Here is a 22,955-nt window from a genome sequence, read left to right on the forward strand (position 1 = left end):
GGGCCAGAAAGGGAGGAAACGGACGCAAACATGCGGAGTCGGGTGGGGGCACGGTCAGCCCTGAAACACGAGGGGCGAGCGCAGCGAAGGCAGAGGTGGGGCCAGGCCGATACATTCAGAGACGCTTCGAACAAATAAATAAGGCAATTCGGGAAAGGGGTGAGGCGGGTGCAGGCAAGGAGGGAGCTGTGGAGAAGGGGCAGGCGGGGCTCCGGAGGTCACAGCTGAAGATGCAGGTATGTGGGGCGTGGGTCTTCTGGAGCCGGGGACCGGAAGAGGGGGCGCGACCCGGAGGGAAGAGGAGCTGGGGGGTGGGAGAGGGAGGTCAGCACTTCGGAGGGGGAGGAGGGTAGAGACCTAGGAAGATCTCCAAACGAAGTGACGAGGAAAGCTGCCGACAGGGGGCTCCTCCCCCGGAGAGCCCTCTCCCTTAAGACTGCAAGGAGCGGCCTCGGGGTGGGGAGAGGTCAGGTGGCCAGTCCAGGTTGGGGCAGCCCTTCCAGCTCCTGGTTCTGCTTCAGTTCCCTCATCCTGCAGAGAAACAAGGAAGGAGTCAGATGAGATCAGCGGATCTGGGGAGGTGGGTGAGGGAGGTGGCTGAGCAAAATCCAGCAGGAGAAAGAATGGGTACCTGTGTCGGCAGCGCCGCAGGAATCTCATGATTTTCCGGGCTGCCTGGTCCTGTTTTTTGGTGAGAAAGGAGCTTCTGGCAAAAGGAAGAAAAGATGAGGAAAACTCACACAACACTCAGGCATCCCGTCCTCAGCCCTTTGGGACCCTAGCAAGGAAGGACTGGGGGCAGGACGATGAGCTGGGAGTTGGGGGGCTGTGGGCTACGGGCGTGGATGCAGTGGGCAGGCACAGGGGGCTTGGGGCTGGACCCCTACTTGCTGCGGGGCGGCAGGCTGCCCGTGGGCCGGCGGCGGTAGGAGCGGTAGTGCTGCTGGATGAGCACAGCTGCTCGGCGGCTCTGCTGAAATCGCTTCTGCTCATAGTAGCTTCGGAACTTGCTCTGGATCAGGATGGCCGCCTGCGTCATCTTCTTATAGAGAGCAAACTAGGAGTGGGGAGGAGAGGCGGGCTGAATTGGAGGGACAGAAACCAAACCCCTGAGGGTCACCCCAAGTTAGGCTGATGCAGGTCTCTTTCTCTAATCCACACGCTCGTGGAAAGGCTTGAATCACCACAGACAACCTCACGCCCGGATCTCATGCCTAATACCTTAAGTGCCATCCAGGTCAGCTTGTGGAGAGAGAAGGGAGTCAGGGTTCCAGCAGCATTCTGGATGCTCTGGGTGGGAGTGGTTGGTTATGCCTTAGAGCAGGGACTCACCTGTTTGTACTTCCGGTAACAGCGCTGGATCACAGCTGCTGCTACCTCCTGCTGCTCCTTCAGCCACCGGCCCTAAGGGGAAAGCAGGAAGTCTCAGCACCTAAAGGCCCACCTCATAGACATGTGATCTGTCCTTCCAACTTGCCTGCGGTCCCCTGGCCTTCAGCCCAAGGCCACTTTGGATGACTGCTCTCCCTCCCAAAGTCCTGGGAGTCCACAGTCTCCCCTGACTCAAAGATTGTGTAATTCTTTCCCTGAGACCTCCCAGCCTCCTGACCTTGTACTTCCGGAAGGCCGTCTGGATGACTCTGGCTGCTTCGTACAGTTCCCGCTGCTCATGATCCGACAACGTGAGCAGGGCAAAATCACTCTCCATCTTGCCACTGGCAGATGCAGAGAGAAACTCTGCCCAGGAAGGTGCTGGAGGGACCGCCGGGCGTCCCCGCTCAAAAGGCGGTTCGCTGCGGGGACAGGGAGAGGACAAGTCACGGCGCATGTGAAGTCCCTCTTCTGCCCAGGGACAGCCCCAACAACGGGGCCTGGAGAGCATGGCTTCAGAGCTCAGCCGGAATGGATCTCTGGCTATGGGGAAGCTGCCTTCCCCTTGCCATTTTCCCTTAAACAAGAATCTGGAGGCTTTGTTCTAAGCTGGTCACCTGGGAGGGGCGGCGCTGGGGAAATGGTCCACATTCTCCAGGTAGCTGGCCAGCCAGGACATGGTCTCGCTGAGCCCCAGGGCCCCTGTCCGCTCCCGCATTGAGGCTCCAGCCTCAGGCAGCCCCACAAAGCCCTCTCGTTTAATCCGCTCTGGTGTGGCTTCGATGATTTGCTTGGCCAGTGAGATCATGTCCACCTGGATGGAGAAGCGGGGTGAGCCTTGGGGATCCCCACTGCCAGATGTTCCTGCCCTGACACAGCTGTAGCCTCGGTCCCCTTCCTGTCTTGTTCCTTCTCTCCCACCCGGTGAGGCCTCAGGGATTGCTGTCCTTTCTCACCCCATCTTTCTCAGCCACTGTTCCAGATTCATTCATTTGTACTTACTGGGTCTCCACCTGTGTTGAGACGTTGTGGAGAACATGGGACAGGGAGGACATACTCCAAATGGAGATTCAAGCTGAGCAATGAAGGATTTAGCCTTCCAGGCTGACTGCTTACTGTCCCACCCAGGTCTGGCCCATGCAAGCACATCCTACCCCCAGGTTTGGCCATGCCTGCCACCCCACCCCCCTTCAGCTCTCTAAGAACCAGCTCAACCAACCACATGACCCTATTGAATGGCTTCAGCCTTGCTTTTACTCCAGTCCTGCAGCCTGCAGCACTTCCTGCTGGCCACATGTAACACAGCCTACCTTGTGGAATTCTCTAGGTTTTTGTACTTACAGTGCTACCCTGACCTCTCTAACCCATTAGCCTCTCTAAAGCAGGCATGTCCTCCGGGTCTTGCTGCTATACCTAAAGATTTACTCCATCATTTATCCCACAAGAGTTTCTTAGCTTTTACTATGTACAAGCTTCCTCCTCACCAAAGTCATTGCCAGATACCTCCATCTCGCCAAGCTCTCTCTTCCACAACCCTCCCAATTTCCCTCTATCTCTCTTGTTCCCCAAGAAGCTTGTCTCTTCATGAATCAACAGGCAACCCCTACAATCCAGCTCTCACTGAAGATATTCCCCAGAATTTTTAAGCTCTGATGCCTCATGACTCTGAGTTAAGCTCTGATAGACGTTAAGCAAAGGATTACCTTGCTTGTCCAAAAATGAGGGCCAATAGCTGCTCCTTCCCAAACTGAAGCAAGACTCAGTGTGTTTCATGAACTAGTCGGCCTCCCCTCACCCCTGCACCCCTCTTTCTAGCCCTCATAATTCCATCACACAAACAGTACCGGAATCACGTCCACAGCCGGTGGGCTGTAAGCTTCCTCTGGAGCAGCCCCTGCATCCAGGGCTGGTGGGAGAGGAGGTGGTGAGGGCGGGGGCCCTTTGGGGTTGGTGGCTTCATAGTCCATGAGGAGTAGGGGGGCCTCTGGGGCACCAGAGGAGAGCTGGCCTGGGGCCATCTCCATAATAATCTCAGAGGCTGGCAGAGGAGCGGGGGGAGGACTTCCATCTGGGGCACTAGAATAGGCTGATGTGACAGAAAAAGTGCCATCGGACAGCTCTGAGGGCGAGGAGACACTGCTCAGACCTGGAAGGTAAGGGGAGAGGGTGAGGGCAGCAGGGGCCATCTGCCATCCTAGAGTCACCTACCTGCCCCATCTTTGCTCCCAGTCTCCCTGTATCTCCCCTTCCCGGCCTCCTCCTCGATTTCCCTCCTCTCACACTTTCTGTCTCCCACTCTTTAGCTGCCCCTGGCCTATTGTCTCACCCACATCCCCCTCTTAAAAAGATGAGGGGTAACCCTCACCCGTGTCTGGACTGGAGGAGGGTGGCGACAGGGCAAGTGGGGGCTCGGCTGAAGCTTCCTGTCTCTGCAGTTCCTCAAGGCAGCGGGCAAGGCGCACGTGGCCCCGGGAGTGAGCCACAGACAGGGGCAGGCGGCCCAGAGAGTCGGGGATGCTCAGCGCCCGCCGATTCCAACGGAAAAGGAGCACAGCGGCTTCCAGGTGTCCCAGGGCACACGCCCACATCTGAGGGGCAGGGCAAGGACAGGAGTGGGGACACAGGCAGAGGTGAGGCCGAGGCCCTTTTCCTGGTGGCCCATCTTCAGTCCCCTGTCCTCCCCACTCCTGCAGGCCCTCCCTTCAAAGCACCCTTCCCCTTTCCCGACGCCCCACATGCACTCAGGACCCCAGCACCCTCACCAGAGGCGTGCAAGAGAAATGATCCACGTTGAGCGGGTCAACCTCCTGCTCTAAGTCCAAGCTTCCGGTCTCCACACTTCTGGAGGGTTTGGGGAAGGGACAGCAGAGCCCAGTTAGGGGAAAAGTGGGCAAAGTGGGAACAAGGGACCTGAAAGGACTGGGAAGCCAGCTGTCTAGAAGCACTACAGTCAGTGGGATGAGGCAGTCAGAAAGTAATAAATGTGATGGGGGTGGGGGTGTTGGGAGCAGGTGGAGGGATTGAACAAAAAAGAAAGAAAAAGGGAACTCGTGACATGAACAACAGTGTGGTGATTGGAGATTGGGGGAGGGGGGGATGGCCGTGGAAGAGGGCACAGAGAGGATAAATGGTGATGGAAAAATAAATAAATAAATGTAAGGCGGTCAAGAAGTCAGTGTTGTAACTCAGGGGATATTAAAATTCCTCCCAACACAAACCTTCCAGCCCCTCTTCCTTCCCAGTGACTCCAGCCCCCTCTTAGCAGGGCTTCAGTCCCGACACTTCTGTTCCAGTGGTTGCCCAGTCCCCGCCCTGCTGCCCCTGCTCACCGCCACTGGCTCAGGGTCTCGATGAGGCGGGCGTAGCCCTGGGCAGCGGCCAGGTGCAGAAGGCTCATGCCCCGGAAGGGGCTTCCGTGGGCCAGACGTTCAGGACCCCTCCAGGTGGAGCGTGGGATCATGCTCTCTACCAAGACCACTACCCGTGCCTCGAACCCAGGCCCCTGGCCTTCATCCTGCAATACACATAACCTTAGGCAGAGAACTGAGCATCTGGTCCTCTGGCTTGAGATGGCCTTGGCCATCCCATACCTGGCCTCTCAGCTTCTAACTGCCCCTCCTGCACTTCTCACTCCAGGTTCCCACCACACAGACCTCTGATGGCCTGTCAGTTCTCCCAGTTCAAGTTCCTGGATGTCCCCTCCTCCCATAGCCAACTTCCTGCAGACCCTCTGGCAGCCAGATCTCACACACCCTGGCCCGTGTTGTGCCTTCACATCAGCTCAGGTTAGTGCCATATCCACAGATGCTTCTCCCCTTCAGAACCCAGAGTCCTCTCCCAGTCTTCTTCCTTCAGACACGCAGGACTCCCAGAGCACTGAACCCCAACCTCCTGGTGCCCTCCCCCACCCTCTCCTTCACCTCCACCCTTCTTCAGCCCAGAAATAGTCTGAAGCCTGTCATGCCAAGAGGGTGCCCAGAATAGCCACTCTTGCCACAGGGCGGGGGTGGGAGCAGGGTGACGTCAGGGATTAGGGAGGAGGGTGGCCGAGGGGCTGGGGACGGGAGTGAGAAGTCACACACCAGAGCCGTTTTCTGCAGGAAGACCCTCCCTCCACTCACCAGGCTCCCTCATGGAAGTACCTGCATTGGAGGCCCGTCAGGACCCTGGCAAGGTGCCTGCCCAGCTGCTGCGATCTCTGCCATCCGCTTCTCCATCTGCTCCAGCCGCTCCAGTATGGACATCCGGAACTGGTTGTCTGAGGGGGAGAGGGCATGGGAGGCTCACGGGCAGGGTCTAGGTGATGCCCTTAACACAGAACTAGACCTAGCCCAGGATCTGGGAGGTAAAGACACTGAATCATATCCTTTCCTCTCCTCCAAAACAACAGCCCCTTTACCCACCCACCTTTGAAACTCAGTCCTTAAGCTAGGGGTCTTAACACTACTCATCCACCCAGGACCAGAATCCAGAACCACAACTGTGTCCTTCAAGGCACAGAGACAGGAGGAATTCCCACACAGTATCCAGCCCCGAGCTGCTCCAGATCACACACACACTCCCTCAGCCTTCTCCTGGGTGAAACACCGTCCGCGCTTGCCCCAGACACTACCTCTGTCCCCCATGCTGGGGCTGAAGGACTCCAGGGTCCCTGCTCTCTGTTAGCCACAGCCCCAAAGAGCTCAGGAACTGTGATTTGAAAAGCACCGCCCCTTCCTCCTGGCCCCCCACAGCTGTCCACAAAGAGGATGGTGGGGAGGGAACATGACAGAGATGGATAGCCATCCATTCCTCCTCCTCCCCTCACCCCACGCACAAATACACACGCGCACACACACATCCCAAGCTATATCTGTCCCCTCTTGAGATCACACAAGGACAAGGAGGAGGGGCGGGAGGGGATCAGAGCCATGGAAAAACAAGCATCGAGAAACAGGCTGGAGGTCAGGGATGTTCTGAGATGCTAGGTAGAAGGGGCTGAGGCACAGAAGTGATGGTGGGGAGGAAGGTGGAGAAGGATGAGCAGAGACCTTTGTATAACAGGGAGGAGAGAGAGCAGAAAGGATAAACAAGGTGAAGAGAGGAGAGAGAGGACGAAGGAAAGCTGGGGACTGTACCAAGCAAGCAACAAGGAAGAGAAGAAGGGGGACAAGTTAAGACCCTGGTCCAAGGAGAAAGAAAGAGGGAGGAGAGATGGTATAACAGGGACAGGAAAGGAAGACGGGGGGGGGGGGGGGGGGGCAGGGGGGGGCAGTCACAGCAGGACAGACAGAACAGGCCTGGGAGACCTGGCAAGATCCCATGGTAGGCTGCGGGGCAACCCACACACAGCCCCCTGCAGGGGCAGCTCTGAGGGAGGTGAGCCAGGACGAGCCCTGAGGGAGACACCACAGGGTGACAGCAGAACTGAGACACCCAGAGGCAACAACAGAGACACCCGGAGGAGAAGACAGAGAAGCGCACACCCTGAGAAAGAAGCAGGAGCAGAGAGAAACAATTTCTCAACGCCAGTGCTGGGTTTAAATAAAGACACACTGCCCAGCCAGCACAGCTCAGTGGTTGAGCATCGACCTATGAACCAGGAGGTCATGGTTCGATTCCCAGTCAGGGTGCATGCCTAGATTACAGGGTTGATCCCCACTGTGGGGCATGCAGGAGGCAGCCAATCAGTGATTCTCATCATTGATGTTTCTCTCTCTCCCTCTCTGAAATCAATAAAAATATACTTAAAAAATAAATACACACATACACATGCATGTATGCATGTCTGTGTGTATAAGAAAGTGTGTTTGTATGAGAAAGTACAGCATGCTATTAAAGTGGTAGATATTACTGAGTAGTAATATCGGCAGTTTTCATTTGTAGTTTGTGCTTTTCTAGATAATTTCCAAATTTCCTATAATAAATACCTATCTTTATGGAGAGGAAAACAATACATGTCTATATACATGTACATACTCTCACGTCCTATATATATTGCTCTAGACCAGTGGTTCTCAATCTTCTGGCCCTTTAAATACAGTTCCTCATGTTGTGATCCAACCATAAAATTATTTTCGTTGCTACTTCCTAACTGTAATGTTGCTACTGTTATGAATTGTAATGTAAATATATGATATGCAGATATCTGATATGCAGGATGGTCTTAGGCGACCCCTGTGAAAAGGTCATTCGACCGCCAAAGGGGTCACGACCCACAGGTTGAGAACCGCTGCTCTAGACCCTGTCCCTGTCCCTCTTGGCCTCGCTTGCCTAGACCCCATCCTTTGGGATGGAGAAGACAGGGTAAGAATTGAGACAAACATGGCTCCAAGATGCACAGGGAAGAGGAGGGAAGGGAAGTTAGCTGCTGCGTTTAGAAATGACCAGTGAAGCAGGAGTTGAGAAAAGACTGGTAAATGTGGGCTAGGTGGTGGCCACCTGAGTGCTGAGGGGACCTAGGAGTGTCATGCTCTAAGGTTGTGGGGCCCGACACTTGGGATCAGAGGGCTAGCTACTTACCATCTAGTGACAACCAGTCGAGCTGAGTACTAGGCAGTGACAGGAATCGGCGGGCTCGATACTCAAAGAGCACAGAAGCAGAAAGGGGTCCCTCCCGCCCGGCCACCTGCAAAGACACCAGCCCTACCTCATGGGCTGGGGAGGGCAAGGTCAGTGAGAAGGGCTCTCTCTGGCCCTCGGTGTTAGAGCCACAGCTGGTCATTTCATATTGAGCTTCCCAGCTTCCCCGCTGTGGGCCAAGAGGCTGCTGGCTTCGGTGGCCTTGGCACTAACTGGGAAGGGATTCCATTCATGTGAGAACTCGGTACTTGCTATGGGCCAGAGACCCCTTGGACTCTAGACCCTGTAGTTAAGGATGTTTGTTACTCAGCACCAAGGCCTGGAAGCTGAGGGTCAAGAGACACCTATACTTATAAATAATTTGATGGCATAGAAACCCCTTGGTCTCCCAGAATCAGTGTCCAGACGTCATGACCCTGTTACTAAGATGGGAGGAAGGAGAGCCAGCTGCTCACCAACGGTGTCTAGTGAGAGTGACGCCCCAGCTATAGCCTTGAAAAGGAAACCATCAGGCCCTGGTCCCTGATGCACCATCTGTGCACCACTGAACAGGGCTGTTGAGATGGGGAGAACACGCACCGACAACAAAGCTGTCACCATGTCACTGGTGAGCCTTTGGGGTCCCACAGTAAGGCTGACTGTTGAGTGCAGGGTAAGGGGCAAGGTTGGTGGCAAAAGGGCAGACACTGGAGGTTGCCCTGGCAGTGACGTCTAGACCAGCACCGTCAACAAAACGTTCCTCAATGATGGAAATGCTTATCTGCACTGCGCAATAGGGTAGCACCAGCCAGGTGGCTGCTGAGCACTCAAAATGTGGTTAGTGCGACTGAGGAACTGAATTTGAAATTTTACTTAATTTTAATTGATTGCAATAGGCACATGTGGCTAACAGTTACTGTATTAGATGGAAGCCAATGTCCTTCAGTCTCAAGATTGGTTGGAGGAGACCAACATCTCTCCCTTTTCATTCTTCCAAGAGCTAGACTCTAGCTTTAAGGCTGGTACAGACATTAGAGACTCCTTGGGTCAAATGCCTGACCTTACAGGAGGGGAGGCCAAGGACCCAAGAAAAGAGCAGACATATCTAAGGTCACCAGTCCAGTAAGGAGTAGATTTCTCAGGCCAGAACCCAGACCTTCTGACACCTAAGCCCAGACTCATTTGCCTGCTGGGGGACCGTGGGACTCAGCCTCAAGACTGAATGAGGGCTTTGTGCTCTCAGGAACAACTCAACACATTTGTCCCCAGTACTTCCAGAAGTCCTAAATGCCATTAGTTAGTCCTTTCCCCCACGAATCCCCATCCCCATACCAGGGCAGTAGCAGCGTAAGACACCAGGCTGGACAAGTGACGCGGGCACTGCGATGTGGTCAAAGACACAGGAGTAATGCTCGGAGGCCTCCGTCCACGGACCCGTGATGAGCACCTTGACCCCACCCTGCAGACAGAAGTCAGAAGGCCATGTGGCTAGAGCTCTGCTGGGTCTTCATTCACTCACTTATTCGTTAATGTAGACTCTCAGAGAGTATCCCCATGTGGCAGGCTCTGTGCTGGAGCTTGGTGGTACAGGGACTGGACAGGACCCACTGGGGTCAGGTCAGCTAGCCTGTCCCTCCTCCCCAACATCCCTGCCCTCCACCTGAGTCTGCTGGCCTCACCCAAGGCCACCGACTCATTTACAGATAGCTGTCATCAGGAGGAAGTCCTTTTTTAGGCCCCAACTGCAGGTCCTCCTTTTCCTCACCAGGGCAGCATAAAGCAGAACTTCTCTACTAATGAAGACAGTCTTTAGCTTCCCAAAGTCTGCAATCATATCCCGACTATGTTTTCTCTTCTCCTCACTAAGTTGCCCCAACTCCCTCCCTGTGAAAGTCGCCAAGGGAATGAAGCCCCCTGGGCACTTGGGGACTCATACAATCCCGTGGAAGGGGAAGGGAGGGAGAAGGGAGAGTCAGAAGGACTATGGAAACAGGAAAGAAGCCACACTCTGTGGAAAAACAGAGGTTGGAAGGAGAACTAAGCAGCCATGATAACTAGGCCCCATACCAGGGGGTAAGAGGGACAGGGATGAGAGAGACTCACCTCTGGGTAGGACCACTCTGGGGAGAAGTCTGTGATGGTGCTAAGAGCAGGTGAGAACTGGGGGTTGGAGGCAGGGATGCTTGGAGCTTCGTCACTGATGAGTTCTCCCATAAGGTCTGGGAATGATGAAAGACTGAACGGCTCCAGCTCACTGGCCCCACTAGCTCCTCCAAACAAGGCCTCCCCTCTTCCTGCCCTGCCCAATGGCTCCGAGGGGGCAGGTGAGGGGGGTGGTGAAGGAGGGGGTGAAGGTATGGGTGGGGCAGGCCCCTGGACCTTAAGCTCCTCTCCACTGTCATCATCTTGAATGAAGAAGCAGTTTCCTCTCCTCCCACCTCCTACTGACTGTGGAGGGGGACCCCGAGCAGCCGCCTGGGGCTCCAGGGCAGCAGCAGGCTCTAGGGCAGGACAGGGGGTGTGGGCAGCCTCTGCCTCCGGGAAGTCTGGGCTTACCCCCTGCCCCCCTCCATATGTCTGGCCCCTCTGGGGGCTGTTGAGAAAACGATCAGGGTCAAAGGCAGGGCTGGGAGGAGCTGGTGGGGCAGAGGGCTCAGAGCCGACAACCACTGCCAAGCTCATGGGAGGGTGAGGATCAGCCTGGGGAGCCAAGTGCCTGGTGGGCGTCAAGCCCCCAGTACGCTGCTCCAGTCCAGTCAGAAGGAGGATAGCGGTGCCTCCCCTCGATGAACCCCCTCGAGAGGTGGGAGGGCTAGGTCTGATCTCTAGGGGTTCTGCAAAGCCTGAGGAAGAGGAGGAAGAGGAGGAAGAAGATGGGGAGGTATGTGCCTTGGGGAGCTCTGGGGGAAGTGGGGCTATCAGTGGAGGGGGCTCAGGGGGATGGGGATGGGGGATAGAGGTCAGGGTTAAAGCTCGGGGCTCCACTTTGGGAGAGATGATTCGGTGTTTTGTGCTGCTGCATTTGTGTGTAAGGCTCCCGGAACCTGGAATGGAAAGAGGTGGGGAGGAGAGAAGGGATATGACACATCTTTCTCCATCATTCCCAGGCTGGGTTGGGGGTAGGACTAGTCTGCTCCTCAACTCTTCCTCTGTGCAGTCCCTTTGCAGGAATCCCAATCTTCCCACAAGTTCCTCTTCAACCCTTACCCACCCCCACCTTTCCCCACACCTTCATGTAGTTCCTGGGACTCTGCTATATACCAGAGATGTAATACTGATTATGGCCACTGGGGGGCAGCAGAAATACTCCTCCTTCCCCATGTTAAATGGGACTGAAGGAGCATGGCAGGAGGGCACTGAGGGCTTGGAGGAAAGGTGAGAAAAATAGGTAAAAGCATAAATAAAGGACAAAAGAACAGAGCCAGGGGGGTACCACTTAGCAGTAAAGCTAAGGCTGGGTCCAAGTGGTAGTGCTGGGGTGGAAGGAGTTGCTAACGGTAGAAGGCAGATAAAAAGCCGGGCTGCCAAGATTCAAGTAAAAGGAGCCGGGGTCAGGGTGCACCCAGATGGGAAGGCATGCAAAGCCCAGCAAGACAGATAACCCCCTGGCTTAAGTGCAGTGTGACTAGACAGGAAGAGAGCTCCAAAGTCGGGGGTCACTAACCAAGGCCCCCGCTGCAGAGACAGGCATGGGTTCGTGGTGCAGGCTTGGTCGGGTGGGTGTCCAGGATCTGCTGCACCAGCTGCTCTACAGAGAACTCCTCTGTCCCGTTCCCACAGCTCCACTTGATGCCATGAACTAGAGGAGAGTTGGGGGGAAGTGCTATGGGACCCCCACAAAAGTCCCCAGAGCACCTTGACAGCTCAGCTCCTTCAAGCACCTGAGATGCTCCAAGACTTCTGGCCAGGTGCAAGGAGGCCAGCAGCCTCAAGACTGCTTGCATTTGTAGTTCACAGCTGTCCTTTCTCCACTATAGAACTCACCAGGAGGCCTAGCACCCCCGCAGGAAAGCACCCTCTGGCTTAGAGGGACATGGTCACCCCACAGGCTCCTGGTGTCTCTGGGAGGCCCCTGTTTCCACTCTCCCCTTGGAGCACTGTCCTAGCCCTGCTGCCTTACACATGGGCTTCAGCTGTCCCAACAGCTCCTCCCTGGACCACTTGAGCCACTCTCGACGGTCACTGCTGATGGAACAAAAGATGGGGCTGCAGCTCTTTCCACAATCCTCCAGGGCTGGGACGTTCAGGTAGTGCACAAGGACGATGTCAGGGTTCTGCGGGCACAAGGGGACAGAGCACGATGGGGTCCTGAGATCCAAGGGCTCAGCTTCCTAGTCTTCACTTTTCCCCAGGCATCCCCCAGCTCCATCCCCAAGTTCTGGTTCTCTCCATCCCAAACTCCCTCTCTCCCAGGCTCCTGTACCCACTCGGAACTAGTCATCCTTCACTGCACCCTTCCAGACCCCATCTCCCTCAAAGAGCCAGGAAGAGTGTGTCTCCCTGAGCGCTTCCATCCTTACCTGGAGCAGCCAGTAGCAGCGCCGATGGAATGTGGGGACGATGGAAGAGTGAACGTAGCAGCCATAGAGACACTGCCAGGAGACAGGCTGGGGTGGGGGGAGGGCTAGTCTGCTCCCCAACTCTTCCTCTGTTCAGTCCCTTTGCAGGAATCCCAATCTTTCCACCAGTTCCTCTTCAACCCTTACCTACCCCCACCTCTTCCCCACACCTTTAAAATCCCAGCACCCCAAATCATGGATGAGAGGCAGGAGAAGGGAACAGTGGGACTAGGGCTTTACAATGAGGATCACATTTGAGATCTAGGACTATCTAGAAATCGGAGGGCAGGGCAAGAACACAACTGAGATGAGGAGCAATGATTTGGGGAAGATAAACCTGTGCTTAGAGGTTCAATACTTGGACCCCTGAGGGAAATGCAAGTGAGGTGAGGGGACTGGGCATTGGTGTCCTCCAGGGGAGGCATAACCTAAGGCCTGCAGAGCTGGGACATGGAAGGAAATGGGGTGTGGAGGGTGGGCTAAGCTATCAGCCAGCTGATGCAAAGCGAGTGAGAAGGGAGGGTGGTGAGGCAGACAATGGTACCAAGTCCTGACAGGGCTGGAACCCAGCGAAGGGTGGAGAAGGGTGGGCCAAGGCAGATGAGCTGGATGCCTTGCCTACCTCCATGCCCTGGACCTTCAGCTTCATGTGGTCCTCTCGGGTGGTCTTCCCATCCTTCCGCTTCTTCCAGAGGTAACCATCCTTCCGGTATTTCACCTTCTTGCGGTTGTAGAGGATGATGGAGCCATTCTGAGGCCTGAAGAGGATAGGGTTGGCCTTGAGCTCTGTGAACAGAACCCAGGACCCCTGCCACTCGCCACCTTCACAAACTTTCTCACCTTGTCTTTGGGGCACAGGATAGCCACTCCTCATGCTTCTCAAAGGTGATCAAGTAGGATGCAATCTCCTGTAGAAGAGGAGGTACCCAGGTGGGTGTCCCCTGCATACAGTCTCAGACTGGCCTCCTGGCCACCCCCTCAGGGTCTCTCTCCACTGAGTTCTGGCAGCTAGTGGAGGATGCTGCCAGCTATCTGACCCAGCAAGGCTCACTGCCCTTTTAAGAATCTCAGTTTCCATCGCAAACAAAAGTCTAACCTCTGGAATTCCATCAGCCTGACTCCTTCCCTCCCTGCCAACTGGGGCTTTTATCTTGGGGCCAGACCCAAGCTCTTCATCATTCTTTGTTCATCATTATCTTCCTCTCCAAATTCCATGTTTGTGCCACTTCCTGACTCAGAAAACTTCAATAGTTTGACATCACCAGGAATTCCAGATTCTTCAGCCTGACTCCAAGGCTCTCTCTGACCAGGGATCAAACCATCGCTCCTACGCTCACACTGTTTACCCATTTACACCTACATTCCTGCCAGAATGAACCATTGGTTCTTCCCTGAACGTGAGCTGAGCAGCAGTATCCTCAGTGTTAGCGCTGTACAAGCCTGAAGTGCCATGTACACATCTCTTTGAGTCTGGAACTCCTAGCCATCCCATAGACAAATCCCTTCCCAGATCTCCATGAAGCGCTGCTGACCTCTCTAGCGCTAACAATAACACACACACACACACACACACACACACACCCCTTTTGACTGACAGTCCTCTTCTAGTCAAATAATCCAATCAATAATGATCAACCACCAAGTACATAGAAAGCACTGGGTGGAGGGAGAACAGAAGGTGTGTAACATGGGACATGCCCTCCAGAAGGAGCAAGCATAAGTGGTGGTTAAAAGCAGGCTCTCTGGAGCGAGTTAGATAAGTCATTTCCTCATCTATACCAGGGGGATAGCAGTGCTTGCTCTATAGATAGCATCATCAGAGCTGCAGAAGGAGATAATGGAGGCCAAGTGCTTAACACAGTGCCGGGTTTGTAAGAAATACTGTGAAGGTGGTAGCTATTATTTTTACTCAGGTGGATATGCCAAGAAGTGAGTTCCTACAAGATGCAGGTCTTTATACCTCCCTGATGATCCCCAGAGAGCCCCACACTCTGCACGTGGGAGCGTGGACAGACACAGGGCGACCCTCATCCACTCTCCCCAGGCCTTCTACGCCCTGAGCCCCCACGCTCCCTAGGAAACCTCATTTGTATTCCACCGCAGCCGCTCTGGAGGCAGCAGTGGACATCGAGGAAGACACTCCAACAGCTTCTTGGGGAGAAAGATCTTCAGGTGGTGGCTGTTCTCTAGAGGGAACGAGAAAGGAGGGCTTAGGGTGCTGGCCGAGGGCCAAGGGCTGAATCCAGGGCACTGGGAGGACTGAAACAAGGAGAGCAGGGAATCCAGGAACTACACGCACCCCAGGGCAGGGAGAGAGGAAGGTTGTGTCCAAAGTGGGAACCTGGTTTGTGGACTCACCAGCAACCTCGGTGGTGTCCTTGGTACTCATGGTGAGGGCTCCAGGGGCAAGGTCACCCCTGGCCGGAGGGGCCGGGGGGAGGGGGAGTCTGTGCTGGGAAAAGAGAGAACAGGTCATGGCAGGAGCCCTCACTCTTCCCCAGGATGAGGTGGGAGAGGCAGTACAGACTGGGCCATGGGAAAGAAGAGGAAGAGAGGAAGGAAGGGGATAGGCTCTGATGGGAGAGTAGAGCCAGGGCATGGGGGAGGGCGAGAACCCGGACCTGGTGCCAGGAACCAACGTGAGTGGGGAGCCACGACAGAGGAGAAATCAGGAAGAGTCGGGTGGGTGGGGGAGGGGACTCGCTGGCGGGGCGGGCATCCTGCAGGGTAGGCTCGGTCGGGGGACTGGGACTCAGGGCATCCGGTCCTTGGAGAATGGTTTGGCAAATGAGAGCCTGGATGCTGGGGGTTGGGCGCTGGGCAGGAGAGCTAAGTCCAATGGAGAGCGAGGCCTTAGAAGACACACCCTAAGTCCCTTCTCTATTTGATTTTCCAAGAGGAAAGACATCTGATAACCGACCCTAACCCCTCTCTCTGGTTCAGGATGGTCAAGGCCTAGGACAATCTGGGATATTCCCCCAGGACCCAGCTTCCCACCCTCAGGACAGCCCTCTCCACCCCTAACCCACCTCTCTCCCACCCTCCCCAAACGCCTCTGCTTCCCGGCCCCCAGCGTACCCCACACCATCTACACTCGGCTCCAGCCCGAGCCCCACCCTCCCGGGGGACAGATGGAGCTGGAGGAGGCGGTCGGCGCGGCTCCGCCAGGTGTCCGAGGATGAAGAGGGGGAGGAGGCCCCTCCGAGCTCTGCTGCGTGGGCTGGGTAAGGACTCCGCCCCGGGCGCAGGTGCACAGTCCGGGCCAGGCCGCCTACTGGGGTGCGGAGCGGGCCAGGGGCGGCCCCCCACGGCGGGGCGGTGGTCCCCAGAGAGGCTCCGCGCTGGGAGGGTCCTGCCTTCAGTCCGCAGGGAGGGAGGGATGTTCTGGAGAAACTGCGGGGCAGAGTCCGCGGGCGCGCGGCGCCGAGGGGCACTGGGGGTCCGGGGGTCCCCAAGGCAGTCCCCGCGCGCAGGTCCGCGGTGGGGCCCTACGCGGAGCGGCGCCCCCTGGCGCGGGGGAGGAGGACGGAAGCGGGAGCGGAGCGCCCGGAGGAGGGCGGTGGTCTCCAGCGCGGCGCGCCGCGTCGGGACCCGTGGAGTGGCGCCCCCTGGCGCGGGGGCGGAGAGGCGGGCAAGGGCCCTGGCTCTTACCTCCCGGGGTCCCGCAGGTGACGGCGGCAGCGGCCATTCTACCCCACACCGACCCCCCCCAGCGCCGGCTGACAGCGGCGTCCGACGTCACTGCGCACGGGGCGGGGCCTCCCAATTAAGGGGAAGCGGGTGGCGAAGGGAACCTGGGCGCTGCAGTGGGGCTCGGGGTGGGGCGCTGGTGGGGGGGGCTCCCGGCCGGGAAGTCCCCGAGGAGGCAGCGGGGTGGAGGGGCAGGGTTCTGGGGTCCCGGAGGCGGGAGCTCGCCCGACTGGCGTGACCCTCGAGACGCGAGAGTGGGGCGCGTGGCTGTCCAGCGCTGGGCGAGGAACGCTGGACTGGGGGGCAGGCTTTTCTCGCCCAGGGCATGACTCCTTGAATTTCGGGGACCCAGCCCGACTTCACTGTAGCTGGGTCTTGCCCACGAGCCTTTCCATCACTCCTTCCCGGAAAGACAACTCTGGGCTCAACTTGTTTTCCTTTTAATGACAGATCAGGGGAAAGAGCCCTGCAGGGAGCCAGGCGGGCCCGCCGGCCTCGGGGAGCTCCTGCGAGGGGCGGGTTGAGACGGGAGGCCCAGGGGCTGTCAGTGCCGAATGCAGAGGCGGGAGGGGAAGCTGGGAGAGGTTGCGGACGGGAGATGCATTGGGGGCAATTCCAGCGACGAGGAGGCGGCGTGGGTCCCCGAGGCAGCGCGAGCATGTTGGATAGGCACGGGTGGTTTCGTTACCATCCATGGGCCTTCTTTAGTCTGCGGAGACTTCATAAGGGCTCTTCCTTATTCCTCGGGCAGCTCCATCCCCCAGGTATTGAAAGGGGGGTTCCTACAGGCTGTGACAGTGCTGTAGGGGGTCAGAGAGCTCAGCTGCCTGGAGAGGAAAGATCCTTCCTGGGCCAGGGGACTCCAGGGAGACCAAAGCAGCTGGAAAGAGGAGAGAGATGGAAAAAAGAATGAACTCATGGAAACGTATGTCTCTCTCCAGATTTCCTAGAGCCCATACCCAGATACCCCCACGTCTCTGACTTGTCCCCCTCAAATCCAGCAATCCAGCTTGGCTCTTGGCTTCCGATGCCTCTCCATGCAAGACCAGGCATCCACATCGCCCTCCGGATTCCTCTCCAACCGTACCTGGGCCCTGCCAGGAGGGAGGAAGTGGTCGTCTTCCTGTGGGTAGGTTGCCCCCTCCTCGTCCTGACGAGGGTGTTGGCTGGTGCTGGGGAGTCCACAGCTCGCTTCGCCAGGCACCAGGGGCTCGGCCGCAGCGCCAGAGCTGCTCCACTGGGCCTTCTTTAGTCTGTGGAGATTTTAGGCTTAGCAGAGGTGCCTGGAGGCCAGGCTTCCTGTATCTCCATTCTTCACCTTTCTGTCCTAAAATACTTTCTGCTGGGACCTCGGGGCATTGTCCTTTGACTTCCTACTCTCCACTCCCACTGTCTGCTCCCCTCGTTCAAGGACTCAGAGGTGACCACTAGCTCCCCACTATCCAGTTCTATGGAGTGCTTTCCTGGCTTTAGTGATCCAGTTTCCACTTCTTCTAGCTCAGTATGGCTCATCCACCATCCCTTAGTTCCCTCCTTTCCACATTATGGAAATTCTGCTGCGATCCCACCAAGTTCATGAATCATTTCCAAACAACCTCCAATTCCTTCCAAATCCTCCATCCCTTCCTTAGTTCAAACCATTCTGCCTCCAAACCCTGCTAGGCTCCCGGAGCCCAGATGTCGCTCCTTACTCATTGATGATTCTCTGTCGCCTCCTTAGATCCTCCAGGTGGTAAGTGACAGCCCTTACTCGGGCTGGGATGCCCCCAGGTCCCTGCATTCCTGCCAAATATGACCTCCTTCTCTTTCTTCTGAAAAGCATCTCAGGGGATGGGAGCCCCTCAGGGGGGTACATGCCAGGCTGGGAACAACCAGTGGCTCTCTGTGCCAAAGAAGGGGGAAAAGGAGATAGATGGCAGAACTGGGGCTCTCAGGGGAGCTTAGACTGAAATAGGGAGTCAGGGGTCTTGGGAAGCTCAGATCACGAAAACAGCTGTGATCTGGAAAACACGATTGATAGAAAGGAGGGCCTGTTCTGTGCTTTGGTTGGGGACACCAGAGGGAACGTGTAATAGGAGAGCTGGGGTGCAGTTTTAACCGAGAAGTACTGAAGGGTAGAAGGTTTGTCATACCTGCAGGGAGGGGATGTACCGTTCTTCCATCCAGGTGGAGCTGTGAAGCACAAAAAAGGGGGCTAAGTGCAGAGCGGCACCCCCGTCCAGATTGTTTCTCTAATGATCTCTCCCAACCACCTATTTATCTGGCATCAGGAGCCTACAAAGTCCATCAACCAGTGAGGCTGTTATTCCCAGTGCATATTGCTATATATAAAGCTTTCTTCCCCTTAATCCTCACCTGAGGACCTGCTTTTATTGACTTTAGAGTGAGAAGAAGGGAGAGAGAAACATTGATCGGTTGCCTCCTCACTTGTGCCAACCAGGGATCAAACCCGAAACCTGAGTATGTGCCCCAACCAGGGTTCCAACCGGTCACCTTTCTGTGTTCCAGCCAACTAACTAAGCCACACCGGCCAGGGCTGTAAAGCTTTATGAGTGTTAAAATTGTACAGCCTCACCTTCCCACTGCCAGTTAGTCCCCATTTTCCCCCATTGCTACCCACCTGGGCCTTTGACTAAGGTTGTCCCAGAAGACGTCTCCATAATGCTGGGGTGTCAGTCTGAGGCTCTGGGAAGGCAAGCTGGGGGGTGAAGATCGGCTGACCACCCTGGAACACCTGAGGTGAGGACAAGGGAGGCTAGGCTCGGGCTCTTCCCTTATATCTACTCACCCCAGGGATTCAGAGGCCCTGTCTTATTTACTTATTTTTAGTTAATCCTCACCCAAGAATGTTTTTCCATTGATTTTTAGGGAGAGCGGCAAAGACAGACAGAAACATCTATGTGAAAGAGGCACATCGATTGGTTGCCTCCTGGATGTACCCCGACCAGGATCCCTGGGCTGGGGAGGAGCCTGCAACCAAGGTATGTGCCCTTGGCCGGAATCAAACCCAGGGCCCTTTGGTCCGCAGGCTGGGGCTCTATCCACTGAGCCAAATGGCTAGGGCCAGAGGCCCTGTCTTTCCATGAGACCATCCAGCTACTCAGACTCCCTCAGGTTATGTCCTCACTTAACCCATTTTAGCTGCGGAAGGAAGGCCATAAAGCAGTGGCCTCAACCTTCCTAATGCCGCCACCCTTTAATACAGTTCCTCATGTTGTGGTGACCCCCCAACCATAAAGTTATTTTTGTTGCTACTTCATAACTGTAATTTTGCTACTGTTATGAATCATAATGTAACTATCTGATATGCAGAATGTATTTTCATTGTTACAAATTGAACATAATTAAAACATAGTGATTAATCACAAAAACAATATGTAATTATATATGTGTTTTCCCGATGGTCTTAGGCGACCCCTGTGAAAGGGTCGTTCGACCCCGAAAGGGGTCATGACCCACAGGTTGAGAATCGCTGCCATAAGCCTCTGATTTGAAAGGAGATTGGAGCTGGGATGAGGGTGGAGATTGGCTATTGTTGAGCCTCAGATCTCACTGAATCTCAAACTTCTACACCCCACAACCAGAGAACAACATATTAGGCAAGCAGGGCTATTAAATAGGAAGGCCCAGCTATCCGCTACTCAGATGATGATAGACAAGTTAATGCAAGGATGCAGGAGAGCAGATCCCTGTTTAGTCCTGCTTCGTCTCTCCTATCTCAGAAGGACTAATATCTTTGTAGGTGGTGAGGGATGTATGGAGCTGTTTGAGAACAGTGCTCATCACTTCCAAAGCCTGCAGATTAAATGATGACTGCTCTCCTGCTCTCTAGGAGAGTGTCTAAGGGCTTAGGCCTGAGCCCTGTATCTTCTCCATTTCCATCCCTCCTTAGGTGATCTCACTCAGACCCATGACTTAATCCCCCCCACACACCATGACTTTAAATACCACCAATGTGCTGATGACTCCCAAATCTATATTTCCAGCCCGGCTCCTTTCCTGAACTCCAGACTTGCAGGTTCAACTGTCCACTCAACATCTCCTTAGCCTTCCCCATCTCACTGAAAGGCACCCTAATGCCCAGTTGCTAGAGCCCCAAACCTGGTATACCTCATTTTCCCTCACCTCCCAAGTCTATCAGTAAGTCTTATCAGTTCTACATCTAAAATACACCCAAATGTGACCACTCCTCATTTCCATTCCCGTCTCCATATTCCAGCTCATCTTCCGCTACGCTGCCTGAACTATTGCAACGGCCTCTTCCTCCTCTCTCTCTTTCTATCTAATCTCCTACATGCTACTCTTCACAGAACAGCTTGAGTGATCTTTTAAAAGTGATCATGTGAAATGATGTATAATTTGAGATTTACTTCAAGAGAATCTGAGTAGTAGGAGGTTGGCTAAGTATACAGATAAGATGATTATCCACATAATGACAGTTATTAAAGCTGACTGAAAAGGGTACACCGAGTTCATTATTGCTGCCTTCTCTACTTCTGTATTTGTTTGAAATTTTCTGTAATAAAAAGTTGAAGAAAAAAAAAAAAAGCCTGCAGTCATTTCCTTGCTTAAAAACTTCCACTGATTGCCCTAACTGGTTTGGCTTGGTGGTTCTCAACCTTCCTAATGCCGCGACCCTTTAATACAGTTCCTCATGTTGTGGTGACCCCCAATTTCATTGTTACAAACTGAACATAATTAAAGCATAGTGATTAATCACAAAAACAATATGTAATTATATATGTGTTTTCCGATGGTTTTAGGCGACCCCTGTGAAAGGGTCGTTAAATCCCCAAAGGGGTCGCGACCCACAGGTTGAGAACCTTTGGCCTAGAACAATGCAGTGTTCAAAAATTATTTGTTGAATAAATGGATGAGTCATCAATCCCCTGAGCCCAGGCATTGAGCTTCTCGGTCCTTATTTCCGACTCTTCTTAGGAAAGAGCCAGGTGTGCAATCTTCCCTCCATCCTGTTCCCATTCTCCCCACTGGGTGGGGACGACTCACTTGGCAAAAGGGATGAGGTTATCTCCATCTTCCTGTACCTGCAGGACTGGACTGGGCTGGCTGGCGGGACTGAGTCGCTTCATGGGTGCTGGGAGGATAATGAAAAATGAGTCATTCACGCATGTACATGGCTGTAGGGATAAGACCAGGAGCAGATCTAGAGACTGGAAAGAGGATCCTGGGTCCTGCAAAGGGAAAGGGAGCTTTAAAGGCATTTCTAGTGCCGGACAGGTCTAGTAGCTGAATATACAGGTGGAAGATGGAGAGCCTAGGGCAGTGATGGCGAACCTATGACACGCGTGTCAGTGGTGACACGCGAACTCATTTTTTTGGTTGATTTTTCTTTGTTAAATGGCATTTAAATATATAAAATAAATATCAAAAATATAAGTCTTTGTTTTACTATGGTTGCAAATATCAAAAAATTTCTATATGTGACACGGCACCAGAATTAAGTTAGGGTTTTTCAAAATGCTGACACGCCGAGCTCAAAAGGTTCGCCATCACTGGCCTAGAGACTGTGGATATGGCAGAAGATAAAGGAGAAAAGGAATTTTCTGAAGCCAAATGTATAGACTCTATACTATAGAGTAAGGGACATTTGCAAATAGCAGTTAAGTTACTTAATTGGCGCTACGAGATGATGAGATGAAAAGGGGTGCCAGGTGGAAACTAGACAGGGCAGAGGCATTTGTGGATGGTGGTATGGGCTTGGAGGTTGGGGGCAGAGAATTGAGAGCTGGTAAAAATAAATCAGTCAGGTGTGGACAGAGGGTCAGTGGGTGACGGGGAAGGGGGGGCAGGGGGACTGCGGACAGGTAAAGGTGAGCGGAGGCCAGCTGCACGGAGCCAGGGGAGGGGGAGCCACATACAACCGAGAGCCCCGGGGCGTGGGGTGCTAGTTGCAAGAGCGCCTGCAGGGAACATGGAAGAAAAGGCCCGCGGGGAACAAGGGGACTTTATCCCAGGGCAACTGGGCACGGGGCGAGAGAGAGCAGGTGGGCGAGGGGAGAGGAGGATGTTCAGGCTGGGGCGGCGGATGGGATGGAGTCCGGCTGAAAAGGCAGGAGGGTCTACACGGGAGGCCCTGGGCCGGAAGGGGTCAGTTAGGGCCTCAGGGGGTGGCCTCGGCCTGAGGGACAGGACTGGCGTCAGGAAGCTGGATGGAGGACCCAACAGCTGGCCAGGGGTGCAGGCGAGGCCTCCCCGGGCAGAGGGGGGCTGAGGGGTCTGGGCTGCGGGGAGAGGGCGGGCGGCCCTGCCTGGAGGGAAGGGCCAGGCCTGTATGTGGCTTCGCCTAAGGGGCGAAGGCGACCCTTGCTGGGCAGCCAGATTGGGGCTCGGGCAGGCCTTCGGGGGGGCAGCCAGGCCTGGGGGTCGGAGGAGCGCGTGTGGCCCCCGGCTGAGGGGACGGTCTGGGCCCTGCGGGGCCAGGCTGGGTCTGGAGGGGCGGCCTGGGCCTGAGGCGGCGGCAGGAGCAGAGCGCCGGTGGCTGTGCGGCCGCTGCCCGCACTCGGCGGGGGCACCTGAGGCAGCTGCGCGGCGAGTTCTAGAACGCCGGGCCCGGCGGGACGGGGGCGAGGCGGCGACGGGCAGGGGAGGAGCCGTCCGCACCGCGCGCCGGGGGCGGGGCCTGCGTGGAGCCACCCCTGGGCGGGGCCCGGCGAGAGGCCCCGCCCCCGAGCGCGCCCCCGCCGCGTGCGCGTGCGCGGGGGCTGGCCTGGGTCCCCTACGGGGTCCGCCCCCAGCGCTCTGGCTCCTCCGGCGCTGAAACCTTCCCGACTCCCG

At 55.5% G+C, this 22,955-nt stretch overlaps 2 protein-coding genes and 1 long non-coding RNA gene across 11 annotated transcripts; 1 reads left to right on the plus strand and 2 right to left on the minus strand.

Moving 5' to 3' along the window:
- Nucleotides 1–383: 383 nt before the first annotated feature.
- CAMTA2 (calmodulin binding transcription activator 2) lies at nucleotides 384–16,202 on the minus strand. Of its 8 annotated transcripts, none has more exons than XM_070395462.1 (23): nucleotides 16,122–16,202; nucleotides 14,829–14,922; nucleotides 14,553–14,656; nucleotides 13,311–13,378; nucleotides 13,093–13,228; nucleotides 12,432–12,503; nucleotides 12,032–12,185; nucleotides 11,576–11,710; nucleotides 10,015–10,955; nucleotides 9,244–9,370; nucleotides 7,873–8,007; nucleotides 5,514–5,629; nucleotides 4,701–4,885; nucleotides 4,134–4,212; nucleotides 3,737–3,959; nucleotides 3,216–3,517; nucleotides 1,989–2,185; nucleotides 1,610–1,793; nucleotides 1,333–1,404; nucleotides 1,222–1,242; nucleotides 888–1,057; nucleotides 632–706; nucleotides 384–531 (listed from the first exon to the last, which is right to left on the minus strand). In XM_070395462.1, exons 2-23 carry the CDS (start codon nucleotides 14,857–14,859, stop codon nucleotides 468–470), a joined length of 3,591 nt encoding a protein of 1,196 aa, XP_070251563.1. In that variant the 5' UTR covers nucleotides 14,860–14,922; nucleotides 16,122–16,202; the 3' UTR covers nucleotides 384–467. The 8 variants fall into 8 exon arrangements, with proteins under 8 accessions (XP_070251563.1, XP_070251560.1, XP_070251562.1 ...); XM_070395459.1 differs by having other exon boundaries at nucleotides 12,432–12,518; XM_070395461.1 differs by having other exon boundaries at nucleotides 12,432–12,518; nucleotides 14,829–14,917; nucleotides 16,122–16,169.
- Nucleotides 15,247–20,682, plus strand: LOC138995096 (uncharacterized). Of its 2 annotated transcripts, none has more exons than XR_011468507.1 (3): nucleotides 15,247–15,694; nucleotides 17,102–17,289; nucleotides 19,029–20,682. It is a non-coding gene; the product is annotated as an uncharacterized lncRNA (long non-coding RNA). The 2 variants fall into 2 exon arrangements; XR_011468508.1 differs by lacking the exon at nucleotides 15,247–15,694 and adding an exon at nucleotides 16,255–16,288.
- Nucleotides 16,601–22,751, minus strand: INCA1 (inhibitor of CDK, cyclin A1 interacting protein 1). The gene is made up of 7 exons (XM_070395470.1): nucleotides 22,694–22,751; nucleotides 21,168–21,255; nucleotides 18,781–18,894; nucleotides 18,293–18,332; nucleotides 17,852–18,042; nucleotides 17,248–17,413; nucleotides 16,601–17,040 (listed from the first exon to the last, which is right to left on the minus strand). Exons 2-7 carry the CDS (start codon nucleotides 21,248–21,250, stop codon nucleotides 16,897–16,899), a joined length of 738 nt encoding a protein of 245 aa, XP_070251571.1. The 5' UTR covers nucleotides 21,251–21,255; nucleotides 22,694–22,751; the 3' UTR covers nucleotides 16,601–16,896.
- Nucleotides 22,752–22,955: the final 204 nt, after the last annotated feature.

Source organism: Myotis yumanensis, unplaced genomic scaffold (assembly GCF_028538775.1).
Source record: "Myotis yumanensis isolate MYYU_CA2020_CCGP unplaced genomic scaffold, mMyoYum1.0.hap1 SCAF_16, whole genome shotgun sequence".
NCBI classification, from domain to species: domain Eukaryota; kingdom Metazoa; phylum Chordata; class Mammalia; order Chiroptera; family Vespertilionidae; genus Myotis; species Myotis yumanensis.